Below are 16108 nucleotides of genomic sequence, written 5' to 3' on the forward strand. Positions count from 1 at the left end.
ACAGTATAACTCCAATCTCTCCTAATACTGCTACGATATTACTTCTTGGTCCAGTATACACAACATTGGCATCACTACGAAATACAATCATATTAGTGACATGTGACACAACAACGGATGAAGATACAATATGAAGGACGTGAACATCATAAGAAAAATGAAAACTAAAAATCAGTAAAAATCAGTAATTCAGTTAAAAAGTTTATAACATAACACCTGATGATGGCTATATATAGCCGAAACATGTCGTAAATGTTCCACATGTAAATCGAGTACTCGATACGGAACGTAAAATGATATTTTAATCTTTTAATTATCTTATATTGTGATTGACGGCCAATTTTAATATATTTTTAATACTATTTAAACTAATAACAGTATCTAAATCTGTGGTTCCTGCCCAAGCCATCTGATCATGAACACACTGTGATGAAACCACTGATTATAATCACAATCAATTATTCTTGTTTTCTGCACCAGAAAATACTAAAACAGAACCACTGGAAATATTTGTCCTTCTGTTCATTTTCCCTTCTTGTCATCCAGTCTACCTCTGCGTCGCACATGGCTATTAACGGGTGAAACATGGCACTGTGCCACTACTAGTTACACTGCAGCTTGTATGGCTGTCGTCTGTACTGGCTAAGAACCACTGATTCAAGACATTACACTAAATGTTCATGATCTTATTTGGCACTAACTTAACAAATATTACTCTGCTCATGCCACCGCAAGATAACTTTTCATCAACTCGAAATGTTTCTCAGAATTAGACGGTGTTACTCGCACGGTCTACTTACTTCTCCCTACTCTGCAAATGGCCTTACTACAAATTTCGAGAAAGCAGAAGGGGGTACAGAAGCCTAGACCTAAGCAAACGCATTTCTCTGCCAGCTGGCAGAATGTCACTCAAGATGTGTTGTGGACAGAGAGAGAAGGAGACCTTGCGGCACTCGTATTACGTGGAAAATTCTCGTCACAATATTTTGCAACATCACAGCCGATTACCTTAAGATCAGTTTTAATATTGTTGTCTCATATGTTACTTGGTCTCTGAGATTTTCTGACCATAGTTTTGTTTATATTTATTTTTTGGCCAAGTATGCAACTTTAATAAAAAAAAGTTATTTTTTTATACATTGACCACTTGAGGAAACAAAGATGTTGGAAACATAACTTACTTTGTTCCACTTCCACACCTTCTATGGAGCCTTAAGGTTCATTACCATGTTCATACCAGTCAACAGTCTGCCACTGAACCCTCTCCTTAGCCAGATGGATCCAGTCCATGTCCTGAAACCCTGTTTCTTTAAGATTCATTTTCAAAAAAATCTTCCTACCTTTCCCTAGGTCTCCTAAGTGGTCTATGAATTTTAGATTTTCAACAAAAATGTTGTAAGCATATGGTATTGACATAATGCAAGCTACATGCCTTACCAATCACATTCTTTTTTTATTTACTCTCTCTATAGTAATGTTTTATAAGATTTTTCACTTATTTATGGCATTCGTTAGCTCGTCTTCCGAAATCCCCAAGATACAGAACTATTTGTCACATTGCCCTTGCATGTGTTGAAAGAATGTAATGGGTCGTAGAAATGTATAAAATTAAGGTTAAAAAATTATGTCTAATAATTTACAATGGTGTCCAAACATGTAACTTTTGCAGTTGTTACTGTGGAACAGAAACTTGCAAAAACAATAGATACCTGCTGGTATTTACAGGCTGTGGGTTGTACGGACCATCAGGATCTGTCCCTGTCTTTGAGCTGTACCATTCATCATCATAATTTTTGGAAAGAGAATAGTCTGGTGGTAAGGCACAACCAATGGCAGTCAAGCATGGAAGCGCTTTTCCAAACAGCTCTGGATCATAATCCTAAGATAAACAAACACTTTGTCTATTTTCTATTGATACAGCTGAGTAACATCTTCACAGCATGTAAGTACTGTCAAACAAATACTAATAAATACTAGTGGATGCAGTCTAGACTACAAGCTCCCTTTTAATGTCAGATGAGCTGAACCCATCACAGTTGGCCTTCTGAATTAGCTCCCAACCAGTAGCTATTCTATTCCTCAAAATTTGCTCGAATATGGGAAGAAGAAAACTGTGTTTTGTTGAGAGAAATGCAGTGTTATGCTACTTCCCACTAGCATAACTGGAACACATACGAGGCGCGTCCACAAAGTAAGTTTCCCTGGGGCCGTTTACAGAAACAAAACACAATTTCATGGAAATATTTATTGCAACAGATACAGCAAGTGTCCAGCTATTTTTCAACATATTCGCCACTGGAATTGAGACATTTGTCATACCGTGGGACCAACTTTTGAATACCTGTGTCGTAGAAGTCTGCCGCCTGGGATTGGAACCACTGTGTGACAACCATCTCCGCCTCTCTGTCATTCTCAAAACGCTGACGCTGACCGGACAGGAATTTCTTGAGGTGTAGGAAAAGATGGAAATCACTGGGAGCGAGGTCCGGGCTGTAGGGTGGATGATTAAACACCTCCCACCTGAACTCCTGCAGGAGACTTGCTGTCCGTCGAGCCGTGTGCGGCCTAGCGTTATCACTGACCGCACTTCACAGTCGGCGGGAGCTGGAATAAGAACCTCCATCTTCAACAGCTGCAACGATGCTACTGTGAGAACGCGGGAAGTGCCGTTAGTGCATGCGCCATGCTACGTCATTGCTCTATCACGTACGCACAGTCGCTTCGCGCAATATAAGGTTTGCTAGCTGTGGGACGAGTGGGAAACTTACGTTGTGGACGCGCCTCGTATATCAGATTATGGGTCTACTACCCTCAAAATATACTGATCACCTCATTCCCTCACCACCAAGCGGATTACAGACACTAGATATGGTAAACTACAAACATATCACATAGGTCAGTTCCTGTATTCAAAATTTCCAATAGCATTCTCACTCCCACCCCTCAAATTCACCCACTGCCTCATCTCCTCACGTAAACTTTACATGCAGCAAACTACAAATGCATAATATAGGTCAGACTCTACATTAAAGAATTATAATGTTCTGGTTTAACCCACCTCAAACTCACCAACCAATGGTAAACTACAAACACATGAGTGGATTATTATTTGTTCTGGCATCTTTTAATATTCTTTGTGGCTTACATTCACATACCACTGACAAGATTTTGAATGCCTGATACAACTTCTCAGTGTATAGGGTTGATAACTACAAAACAAAAAACAGCCATAAAACATGAAGGAATAACGCACAAGACTGTGAATAAAATAACTTTTATAAAGTGGCTCCAAGTAAAGGCCTCTGTAGGGTGACACACACATCCTACTGGAATCCACTGAACAGTATGATGGACAGATGATAAATTTTGAAACTATAAATTACCATTTTGGACAGAGAATCAAAGATGTTGCTGAACAGCATCATGGTCAACCTCTTCTCTTCATCACTGGATGCGCCGTACATCCCTTGCCCTGAAGTAGAACCGTAATACTTGGCACATCGGTCATAATGCAGCATCAGCAACTGGAAAACACAAGTTAGTTGAAAATGATAAGAAATAACTAAGAGTCTAAATTTTGTTTAATACTGTGATAAATATAATTTATAAAATTTTGAAGAAAATTGTTTAAATATGTTGCAGAAATTACTTATTACTTTGATATCCAAATCCATTTCCACTGTATATTCATTATAAATTATTTTATTATAACAACGAAAGACAACAAAGATTAGTTTTGGTGGTTGTATTAAAATAATGTATATTCTATTTTATTTTATTTCATTATACTTGACTTTACTTCAGTTTACATAAAAAAATATTTCTCTTCAAAAATAAATTTTTCGTGAATTTACACTCTGGAATTTTTATGTAGTAGTAATATAAATGGTCAAGAATCTGCATATAACTAACAAGTTCTTCCCCAAAATATGATGATGAAGAAAAAACATTTCACACTATGTATACATACTCTGAGGGCTACAGTGGTGTACTCTGACAGCTTGGAAACGTCAATGGTAAGCTTCCTCAGTAACTTTAGTAACATGCTTGGTTGCATTTGGCTGTAACAGAAATTATATCATAAGAAATAGGTGTTTTAAACACGAAATGGAGTGTTCACTGTCTGATAAAGAAAACAGTGTTTAAAAATTTCAGCATACTTCCAGCAACAAATGTTAATCCACGACTGACATTTCTACAGCAGTATAAAATTCAGGTTCCATACCTATCGACCTTTGAACCTGGTAACCCAAGAGCATACTTGCAGCTAGAATCCTCTTTATCAGTGACACTGAGAATGTATTTGCTGTTGGCCAGCATCAAGACAAATTGTCATCGCCGCACCATCTTTGTAACATTGTGCTTCCCATTTCAAAAAATCTGTTCATTCATATGTATGACTGCACGAGTTATTTGCCTTGCTATCAACATCAACACTGTATCAGCCACTAAGCAAAATCCAAAATCACAAGTTTGTTCATTTCATATTTTGTACAATAACATTAAAATTAAAATCTTCCTAAAACTTTGGAAATGGTACACCAAATATCTTTGAAATGAACGTTTAATACCGCTAAAATACTAAAGGAATACTGTGTTAGACATTGGTCATGCCTGAGGTACACTCAATACACGTGATTTTTTCAGTAGTTGGGCTCTACTCCCACCTTCAGCTGATTATGCAGACAGATCTTCAATAACTTTTTTAATTCTTAGTGACAGTGGTTGGGAATGAACCCAGGACTATTTAAATACTATGCCAGTGCTAACTACTAGAACACCTCTAAAACATATTTGCCTGTGAACAGGTTGCCCTTATACAAAATTAAATTCTCTCCAGCATTGACAGCGTCTTTCTCTGTATGCTCTTGCTGTGTTACAAGTAGGTTGCATAAGAGAGGCTCAACCAACAAAGCGAGGCAACAGAAACATGCCGTGCATCATTCTTACAAATTCTTCACCCAATTTTAATTAAATCTGACTGTCATAAGCGTACTTAATTATGATACTTACCTGGTAAGAGCCACAAGGAAGTCTGACACGGCTTCTCTCTGGCCCTTGGTAAGCATTCTGTTTTTGGACAGTCTGTACACTGTATGCAGAGTGGCATCCAGCAAATTGGCATAATCATCAGCTTCATTGTAGAACGAGGAGTGTTTGATGAGGAGTGGCAAGATGGAATTACCAATGTAACGATTCATTGCCAGTGCCATGTCAGATTCATAGCCATCATTCTGAAATCAAGCAGGACTTAATGAATATGGTTTAACAGCTGAAAATCTTTGAAATCAGTTAAGGTGTATAATGTAACAGCAACTCAGCCATAATTACAAATATTCTTTTCATTACAGAATTATCATAATACACTTCATAAGAAATGCTACTGTTTCCGCACCCATAATTCCAATTATATGTTTCTGTTCTTCAAGGACAAGGATCAGTGTTGATGTTAGACGATATGAGAATTGGCGCTTTTTAGTACAGAGAACAGGAATATATATGACAAACTTATTAATTACAAATAATGGTTTTAAGATTTTAGTATTGAAAGAGCTATGGGAACAAAATTTTCCATAATCATTTCTAAAATTATAATACTTACAACTTCATTAACAAATAAAAATGCTATCATTTGCGATTTCAAAAATAAAATGTATTAATTAACTGTACGGCAAACAGCTTACTCTGTCCAACATAGTCGCCGCACGGAGATCAGGAAGGAACGCATCTTCCAGGAGTTTGTAGAACAGTTCTTGGGTCTCAATACCATAAACTCTCTCGAGGAAGAGTACTATGCTTTGTTTATTGCCAGGAATGAGACCAGATGGCATATCACTCTTAGGCCGTTCCTCTCCTGCTGCAGGATTTGTAAGGGTGAACCTCAGACTCAGCACCCCCTGTAGGTCTTCCAGAGGCACCAGCGACCGCAGAATGGCTCTTGCTCGAAGAGACTCATTTTTGCCCTGGGAATTAACAAGCAAAGACCTGATTAAGCGACATACACACTTTTTTATCACACCAAAACATCTACTGTCTATATTAAATTCTAAGTCGTGTCTGCTAGGCATAATTTTCACTGTCATCTTATCACTGCAAGCAGTGGAATTTCACTCATTGATCCTGATACTCCAGAAATAAGATTTCTTCAACCTGACAGACAGGAAGGGATAAGGAAGGCTAACATGACCAAGACTGAAGAGATGCGTCATAAATGAAGAAAACAGCGTATGTCCTATTGTATTTTGATTTTCATTATTAATCAAAAACAGCAATATCTCTGAAACAAAACAAAACTTTCAACATCCTGTAATCACTCAGCAATTACTATCAGTTTCTGAGCAAAATTATATATAAGATATAAAAAATTGTCTTATAGCTTTATTTTGTTTGTTTCAAAGGTTTCACATTTTAACTCTAAGACCGAAGTAATTGGTGTTTCTATTTCTTTGCATCCGTCACTTCTCATACCGCAAAATGCGCATGACACGTGGTACCAACTGCGACAATGTAAATAAGTCACGGCATGTTTTTTACAGAGATGTCACTGTATTTGTTACACTCATGCAAAGCTTTCTAGTGTGTTCTAATACAAAATGCAGTTTCATGTTACATGTGAAGAAAAATTAGCATTTTGGTGCGTGTGAGTGCTCACTACATATATATATATATATATCTCACAAATAATTTTTACGTGTTGTATGTGTATGTTAAATGGACTAGACAAAAAATGTAACAGTTATGCCTATTTGCAGTCCCAGGCATGGAATACTGCTTTGTCAGAAAATATAACTTTCATCAGACAGACATTTTAATCTCCTGTCCTCATAGGTATCAACCTAAAACATTCAAAACAAGAGTGTCTGGTCTTACAGTTTATAACGTGTGATTAAAAAAATTTCCAGATTGGCTGTAAGGTGACACTACTAGTCTGTAAAAATTTCTCCTTAATGAAGGCATAATACAATCTGTTGAATCGTTTTCCATTTTTAAAAATATAAGATGCATAATTTAAAAATAATGTGTTACGTGCTATCAGCCACCTGGTAAGTCACAGGTTTAACATTACTCTGTTAAGAGAAAAATTGTGTAGCTGAAAGCACAGGAGTTTCACGGATGCTTACAACAAAGGCAGAAACACTGGATTTTCTGTAACAGGACACCATGAAATGAGCATTTAATGTATTTTATAAAAAGAGCATAAATTTTGTTAAATAACCTGTGCAATAACAGAAACATCTGGAGCACAGCGCCCCAGCAAATCCACCAAAGTACAGTAGAAGTTCAGAATGGCAGATCCAGTGTCAATGTAGTCTTCATCTTCATCGCTCTCAGGCAGTGGATGTTCAAACTGTAATATGGACATCGTTCCTTCTGCTTCATCCATCAGCTTCCTCCTATCAGCAATGCGCTCTGACATCTGGAATGACAGAAACTCGCCGATTACCAAAAGAACCACAATACCAACAAAATATAAAACAAATCTGATACTTCTCTTTCATAAACATTCTCAATGTAAACATATTGATTCACTCAAGGGGAGTGATATTTCAAGCATGTACACACACACAAAACAGTCGTCATTATATTTAATAGGCCCTATTAACTCCTGGATATTCATGTTTAAAAACTGTGTAAATTCTGGTTTGTAACATCCAAAATGTGATAATTGTATAATTTCATAATTAGCATCTTGGAATACTGGTCTTACAACAAACAGCCCTGCACAGAACATTTGTGCTCTCTATGATACAAATTTTCAATGAACTACAGATTTTCAAGTAAGCGTTCTGCTCCCTCTTTCTTTTCTTTTCTTCACTTTGAAACCTGATCATTACTCTCTGCTGTAATCTATTAAATCATATCATCCCATTTATGATGTTCATAAGCCTTCAACATCAAAAGATTGATAGCTATAGCAGGTTCTGGGAACATAATGAGAGGGAGACTAGAACTACTGTGAAAATTTCTACATTTTTGGACAATAACAGCTAGAACACCCACCAACAAACACCAAAGTTACTCAAAATTTTTCCTGTCACTTCCTACCCCCACAATAAATTTCAGACTGTAGCTTCAGTTCTTACACAGGTTGGGTTGAGGGTAATGCCCTTTGTTAACAACAATTTCTGTTGAAAAGAATTATTATAAATTGTGCCCCTAAAAAAATATATCCCAAGTATGCCGCAAGCACCAAGACGTAGAGAACCCCTGCAGTAGATCATGTCCGTGGCTGCATGTAACACTATAACAGTATATAAAGTAATTTGAATCAAATGTCAAGTATCATCAGAATACAACAGATTTAAGCAGTTACTAGTTAATGCATTAACACTGACTGCTGTATATGTGCTTGATATGATGAACTTATGAGCAAACCTTATTTGCTTCCATGACAGCTCTCAGCAAGCCTTCTCCTTCTCCTCTTAGTGCCGGACCTAAGCACTCTGGGCGACGTATAAGAAGACGGATCACAAGGTTAGCATTTTCTTCTACACTCTCACCTACAAATAAAATACATTATTCATATAATTTTGACCTTTGTATTGTGGGTTTGTGAATGATTGAATATTACAGTAAGTTATTTTATGTACAGCTAGCAGGATTCCACATTGTAATAGCTGGATGCAGGAAAACTTATTCTTAACAACATATTTTGAACGTCTGTTCATATTAATTTGGTCATATGTAATAAAGAAGTTTTATGAAATGAAACTGTAGAAACTAACTAACCAGATGGCTTACCGAACCCGAAGGTTCATCACCGAATTAACCAAAGCCCTTCACCGGACCCTGTCCTGGGCCAACAAAATCCAGTCTCCTTCAACTCCTATCTCCCATAGATCCCGCTTGAGATTATCCTCCCATCTACGTCTAGGTTTCCCCAGGGGTCTCTTCCCCTCAGGCTTCCCAAACAGTGGACCCAACCAACCAGATGGCTTACCGAACCCGAAGGTTCATCACCGAATTAACCAAAGCCCTCCACCGGACCCTGTCCTGGGCCAACAAAATCCAGTCTCCTTCAACTCCTATCTCCCATAGATCCCGCCTGAGATTATCCTCCCATCTACGTCTAGGTCTCCCCAGCGGTTTCTTCCCCTCAGACTTCCCAAATAGTGGACCCAACCAACCAGATGGCTTACCGAACCCGAAGGTTCATCACCGAATTAACCAAAGCCCTCCACCGGACCCTGTCCTGGGCCCACAAAATCCAGTCTCCTTCAACTCCTATCTCCCACAGATCCCGCCTGAGATTATCCTCCCATCTACGTCTAGGTCTCCCCAGAGGTCTCTTCCCCTCAGGCTTCCACACCTCTTGTCCCATCCATGCTCGCTACATGTCCCGCCCATCTCACTCTTCTCGACTTAATCACCCTCACAAAACTGGGGGAGCAGTACAGATTTTTAAACTGTAGAAAACATCCATAAATTATAATAAATTCTTCTAGGGTCTAAGAAGAATTCATTAAACAAACTCACCGTGAAAGCTTCAGATCATACGTTGGTATAATTAATCAAAATTAAATAGAATCATGCTCTTTTAATATTTGCAATAAATGCGTTCACAGTATGCAATTAAATAAATCTGTACGTAAAGAGAAGCCAAAAACCGAATTCGCATACAAATGGAAGAGAAGATAATGTTAACTAAGGTCATTAGAGTTGACTTTTTTTATCTATGAATAGGGCTCTTCATATGTTTCTCATACAGAAAAGATATAAGAATTTTAATTACCACTGACCCAGACACAGAATCTCAAGAAATCTAGATATCTCTCTCCTTCCACTGGATCCCATCCCAAGTCTGGATATTCTTTCTCAACAAGCTCAGAGTTTGATTGCAAACCACAACGGGAAAGATAGATGGCAATTTTCTCCAAGTAATGTTCTCTGAAAAACAAGTATATGCTTCACATAGAATCATATGAATGGCAAATTTTCAAATAATTATATTCAAATAACTGTCGCAGTATGCTGTCTATAGAATCCAAACAATCTAAGTCATCCACTAAGCAATACATTAATCTGTATCTGCACGATCTGTATCATGAAAGCGAACTTAAGATTAAGGCAGAAGGCTAATCAAGAGTACTGACCTAAGTGCAAGAGCCAATTTAGTATTTTCCATGAGTGAGGAATAAGCCACATCCAGAGGCGTACTGCCACGCAGAGATGGTCGCGAGAGAAGAATGTTACTATTCTCCAGAAGAAATGCAAAATGGTCAAACATAGCCTTCTGGTTCTGACGAGAAGTCCTGCAGAAGTGGCACAGGAATCGGCAACAAGCTACGACCATCTCGTGAGAGGTGTCCTGATTTGAACAATACAAAAATGCGAAGATAGAAATAAAATAAAACTTACATTAAATTAAAGTAGTGTCCTTAACTAATTTGTACAGAGAAAAAAGACCAGTAAATATTTTACAATTCCATTACTAAGTGAGATTTGAGGTTCTCATGGCAGCAAGCATGATGATGGCTGTCTTATCGGTTGTTGCACCATGTAGTCTGGCATAAGTTCATTGACGTTTGAGAGGTGGTGCCGCCTCGATCATCAGGGCAATGATTACTCAGCAACCCAGAAGATGACCACCGTCAATTCCATTAGTGTTATAATTCATTTTTGTATGACATTTTGATAATTAAATGGGGAAAACATGCAATTGTCTTAACAACTGTTACATGTAATAAGTAGATATGAACAAATAAGTCAATTATGAAAGTAAATGCAGTATTTTCAACATGACATGGAACAGTGTAATGAACAACATCATACCCATGCAGTTCTAGTAGGCAGACACTAGTATTTCATAAGAAACGTTTAGATGTGTTTACATGTCATCATACAAACTTCAAACATTTAGATGAAATAAAACATCAAATCAAAACATTCTGTTGGCCGCCATATTGTTATATTATTTTATTTTTATTTGTAGTGTTCTGTGTGACGACAGGTCCATACGAACAGGATCCTTCCATCCTTTTCTCGGACTGGGACCTGTTCATATACGTTCTTCGCAGATGATCCAGAAGTGGTTTGCCATTGCCTTCTTCTGTGTGTGAATGGAGTAATTGTTGGGATGCCACGGAGGAAAACTCCGTGTTGCCTAGACCACGGCCTTGCCCAACACAAGTTATAAATTCGAACCCGAGACCCCAGGATTACAAGGCCAGCGTTCTAACCGCTAGACCACCTCATCTTATTATTATTTAGTGTTCTGTGTGACGACAGGTCCATATGAACAGGATCCTTTTCTCGGACTGGGACCTGTTCATATACGTTCTTGGCAGATGATCCAGAAGTGGTTTGCCATTGCCTTCTTCTGTGTGTGAATGGAGTAATTGTTGGGATGCCACGGAGGAAAACTCCGTGTTGCCTAGACCACGGCCTTGCCCAACACAAGTTATAAATTCGGGCCCATAAGTTTTCATGGTAGCACTCTTTGTTCTGTTCAGTGCAGATTCCAGTGGTATACAACAGCAGTGGTCACACTGAATAATAGGATATGTAGACAGACGTGAGAAGCTTGATAACAGGGTTAAAAGAAGGATGAAATACGTTCCCTCTGCATGCTAAACAAATACTGAGAAGTGGTACTGAATTTCAACCTTCTCCTTTTGAGGCAATTCTCCTTCTTGTTCCGTGACTTGAGTTTGTGTCTGGGTGTCTGACTGGGCCTGAGCTCGTCTGCCAAGAGTATTCATCATCACTGCCATCACATTTTCATGGACACGCAGGATTCTAATCAGGTCAGGATGCTGGAAGAATATATAGTTGTTCACCAGTTTCCTAAAAAATAATATATATTAAGTGCATTTAGAACAATGTACAGCAGTTAACATAATAATGGATTCAGTATTATGAATGTTCAAATAGTAGCCTGGAAAGAACATACGACCCCCAGTGGCATCTTTTATAACTGATAATAAACTTTTCATTATAATTTTTACACTCCACCTCAAGTGCGTCATTGCTGCACGCATTCAAATAACGGCATTATGTCATCATTGCACTAACGTAACCCAGTGTCACTGTTGTGCAAAAATGTGTTCTGACAATGATCTCTACTCCCAGTGTGGGACAACATAAAAGTAAAAACACAATTTACTATCTAACATAACTCCAAAATCTTTTATACAGTCAAAATGGAAAATTGAAACATCATTTACATAGTAATTAAAATTATACTTTTAGTCTCAAGTGTGAAAGATATAATTTTAGTTTTCTAAATATTAATTCCATACAGTTTACACTACATTACTTTTGTACAAAATCAATCATATCTCTTTTTAACCCTTGAAATTATTTGGAAACTGCCAGGTCCACTAGTTGTGTATAATTACGTGAGAAAAAATAAACAACAATAAGAATAATCACCATAATTACTGGTGAAACCAACTTACCATAGTCGTTCTCTCATCAGGCCCTCCTCCTCTTGCGACATCTGCACAGGCAACAGAGATCTTATCTGACTCAAACCAACCCACATTTGAGCGACATCATCCTTTGTCTTACTGTTAATTATGTATGTCTTCTGTAATGATCTAATGAGCTCACCAATGCTGTCATACTGTCGCACCAACAAGCTGAAATATTAAACAATGCTTAACATATATAATTTTTTACATCTGTAAAAAATTATATATGTTGAGAAGCCTCTAGAGGAGGCTAGGGCTCGATTTTGGGCTGTTACGCCATAGTAGTAGTAGTAGTAGTAATTCATAGCTTAGACTTTTTCCAAAAAATGTCTATGTGTACATGAAAGTACAATGTTACGTATCTTGCAAATAATAAGAACTTTAGTGAGAATGAGTGTTATGTAACACCACATATGACAGTTACCATAACTGATTCTGGGGGGGGGGGGATCAGAAACCTTTAGTCATTGTCGTCAACATTAATCTCTACTGTCTGTATGTCTCAGCTTATGTACAATTCAGATGCCATTATGCCAATGTCATTGCTATACTGCAATACCGTGAATAGGTTAAAATCATTTTTTGAAGTTTGCTTGGACATCCACTCAGTTTATGAATTATGAATTGACACTAAGTGTTATCAACCATGGACTATTAAGACAGCGTCAGTAAGTAGAATATTCACCTAGAGTATTATAAGTCTCATTATTTCGCGTGACAATAACTTGATTCACGGAACCAAAGGACTGGTCTAAGGAATAAAAATATTTATAGAATTTTTTGACTTCAATTTAAACACTTTCCAATGGAACACATTTGCAGAACCAAGAGCATAAATTGCCTAGTTATACTTGTAGGTTAAAATTTTTTCACAGAACTTCAAGTTACTAAGCATAATTGCATTATAAGCCAACAATTCTTGGAATAAAGAAAGACAATAAAACAGAGGAAACAAATGAAATGAAAATGAAATATTCATGAACAAGAGGGACGCGCGGAAGAGGGTTTGTGTCACCGAGGCAACCGGCAACAGGAAAAGTGTCTGAAGAAACAATCACTGTCAACTTACCTGAACATTTCTCGTACAAGCTTAGATGTTTCAATCTGAGACTCTTCAGCCCACCTTACAATTGTACTAATTAATATTTTTCTGAAAACCTCTGTAACAGTTACATAAGATGGTTAAACAAGATATAATAAAACTAGTAAAAAGCCCATTTAAATTCAATGGGGAATCTTTCATATCCAAATCCCTCACTCTCTCTTCTTCTCCTTTATCCTTTTGTATCTTCTTCAAACCTTTCTCCCATCTCTCTTTCTTACTTTCTTTAATCCATTTCATACCTTCTTTCCTTCTTTTACTTGTATTCATTTCCAATCCCTTTCACATATCAGTATTCTTGAACCTTCCCATCCTTCGTAATAACCATATTTGATATGGAAAAATTTAATCTCAAGATGCTACATAATGTGGAAATTATCAAATTTAATCAAAATTCACTTATTCCGTTCTTGAGTTGTTTCATGAATATGGGCAAATGGACTGAAATGATTTTAGAAGGTGTTCCTCAAAGTTGCAAACACACCTAAACACGATAATAAATAATGATAAATACCAAAACAATCACAGCTCATGATAAGCAGTAAAACTGTCCCTAACACATTGCTGGGATTATGTAATAAGACTTAGGACTAACAGCTTACCTTCTGGTGATTTCTTTAAAGGTTCTTCTACTTCTATTCTTCTACTTCTATTTCCAGTTCTTTCACAGCGTTGATAAAATTAAATAAACGCTTGAATGGGTGAGACTTCGCCACATCTGCTGCGGGTTCCTGAAGAAAACATGAAAATTCTTAACTGTTGACCACTCTTGACAGCTTATCACAGCAATATGGACTTCCCTTACAGCAAAACAATACACCATCTTCACCTCACCTCAGTTTCTTCAGGCTCCTGCAGAGCACTTAGTGAAACGTAGGACATAAGCCTGTCGTGGAACTTAGCCAGACGCTCGGCCTTGCTCTTCTCCACAGGGGCAATTCTCCCTCTCTTCTCCCTCCAAGTTCTTAAAGCCAAGAATTGCATTCATCTGCAAAATATCAATATAAAACAATTATTCTGCAATTTTTCCACAAATTTAGAATTCTGTCAAATGAAGAATCTTTTTAACAATGATTTTTGTACAAGTTATGTTCTCCAGTTTTATGATTAACCTTCAAAGGTTGAAAGGGATATGTGTGAGTGGATGAATGGCACTATATTGTAATCATATATTTTATTTATTAATATGAGCTCAGATGTTGAAACATGTCCTATACGCTGTTTAGCGTCACGTATAAATGTTTTACGTAGCAATTATAATTCACAGACTTCAGCTATGTATATTCAACTGAAGTTCATACCTTTCCATCAGTAATGGATGTAAAATTAAAACAAGGCATGAATTAAAACAAACCTTCAGAATAATGTCAGAGTCCTGAAAAAAAAAGTATACTGCAAGACGAGATTTGTTTAACTTCCGAACAGCATCCATAGTGACCAACAGTTCTAGCTTGTTTTATACAATTCATGCTGAATTGTTAGAGAGAAAGAAATCCAGCAAAAACTGAAAGTACAAAAGCACTTACTTGCTCTCGAGGTGGGCATCTGAATTCTCTGGTCTTCTTAGCTGCAACAGCTGATGGCATGTCAGACTGCTTGATTTCAACGTTTCTTCTCAGTTGATCCTATAATAAAAAACATTATAGGAAACAATAACATGAAACTAGCACATTACTCATAAGATTTGCTATGACCAATCTTATGTAAGAACCACAGTAACATCCCTTCTTAGAGTGAGCTATATGATGAAATAGACAGTTAGGTTTCTTATTATAATTCTAATATTTGATTCTCTTAAAGAATTTCTTGAAGGCTCACTCACTTACGTCAAACAAGTTGCATCTTATTCTGTTTAACTACGAAACTTCAATATCATTCTAAAGCTTAACGACAACAGGATAATATTAAAAACTATACAATGAACAAACTAGTAATGAAGAAATAATTATTTCAGTATTTTTCTTCCCACTGAAAAATATATTTAACGTTCTGTGACATTTTCACGAAAGGCCCCCTTAAAAACTACACGGTTTCAGTAATCTTGATAACTTGTAAGCAGTTACTTAATCAGTCGGAAAGATAAATTACTTCAGTTTAGTTAGTGTGTAATGTAAGTCAGTGTTTCTATGATAATTTTAAAACTTAATTTCAATATAAACTTGAAACATTCTTTCACTCTAAATTCCAAGTACTAATAACAATATTTTGTGTACAAAGTTTAGACAATTATTTAGAAAATGTAGTAGTTTGTAATTTATACCCTAGGTTCATAAAAGACTTGACAAATCTTGCAAATTTCTTGCTTTAAATAGAAATTTGAACCTGCAAACTATGGCATGTAATTAGAATAAATTATAGTTTTCTGGCTATTACTGTCTAGAAGTAGAACTTACAGTCTGAAGATCACTAATAAAATCGTGACTGAAGGCGATGGTGGATTCCACTCTGTGCCGAAGCTGAATATCACAAAGGTGATGAAGCAAGTAACACATCTGAAGTTTAGCTCCTTCAGCCATCTTCATTTGTAACAAGCCCTTCTTATGCTCATCCTTACCATCTGCAAGGCACAGTTTATATATGAGCATATTTT

At 37.0% G+C, this 16108-nt stretch overlaps 1 protein-coding gene and 1 long non-coding RNA gene across 2 annotated transcripts in view; one reads left to right on the plus strand and one right to left on the minus strand.

The window, feature by feature from the left end:
• Positions 1 to 16108, plus strand: part of LOC147871985 (uncharacterized) — an 83982-nt gene that overhangs the window by 28992 nt on the left and 38882 nt on the right. The window lies entirely within an intron of this gene.
• LOC110838096 (ryanodine receptor) overlaps positions 1 to 16108 on the minus strand; it is a 55036-nt gene that overhangs the window by 7763 nt on the left and 31165 nt on the right. The window contains 18 exon segments of the mRNA XM_087359810.1: positions 1710 to 1879; positions 3384 to 3524; positions 3971 to 4061; positions 5014 to 5234; positions 5685 to 5963; positions 7217 to 7417; positions 8377 to 8501; positions 9734 to 9888; positions 10095 to 10309; positions 11607 to 11787; positions 12402 to 12584; positions 13486 to 13576; positions 14121 to 14154; positions 14157 to 14249; positions 14353 to 14436; positions 14438 to 14506; positions 15045 to 15143; positions 15912 to 16075. Of these exon segments, the coding sequence (XP_087215936.1) occupies positions 1710 to 1879; positions 3384 to 3524; positions 3971 to 4061; positions 5014 to 5234; positions 5685 to 5963; positions 7217 to 7417; positions 8377 to 8501; positions 9734 to 9888; positions 10095 to 10309; positions 11607 to 11787; positions 12402 to 12584; positions 13486 to 13576; positions 14121 to 14154; positions 14157 to 14249; positions 14353 to 14436; positions 14438 to 14506; positions 15045 to 15143; positions 15912 to 16075 (2596 nt within the window).

This window comes from Zootermopsis nevadensis, unplaced genomic scaffold (assembly GCF_977971745.1).
Source record: "Zootermopsis nevadensis isolate Lab colony 2312 unplaced genomic scaffold, Znev_1.0 Znev_ptg000033l, whole genome shotgun sequence".
Taxonomy (NCBI): domain Eukaryota; kingdom Metazoa; phylum Arthropoda; class Insecta; order Blattodea; family Termopsidae; genus Zootermopsis; species Zootermopsis nevadensis.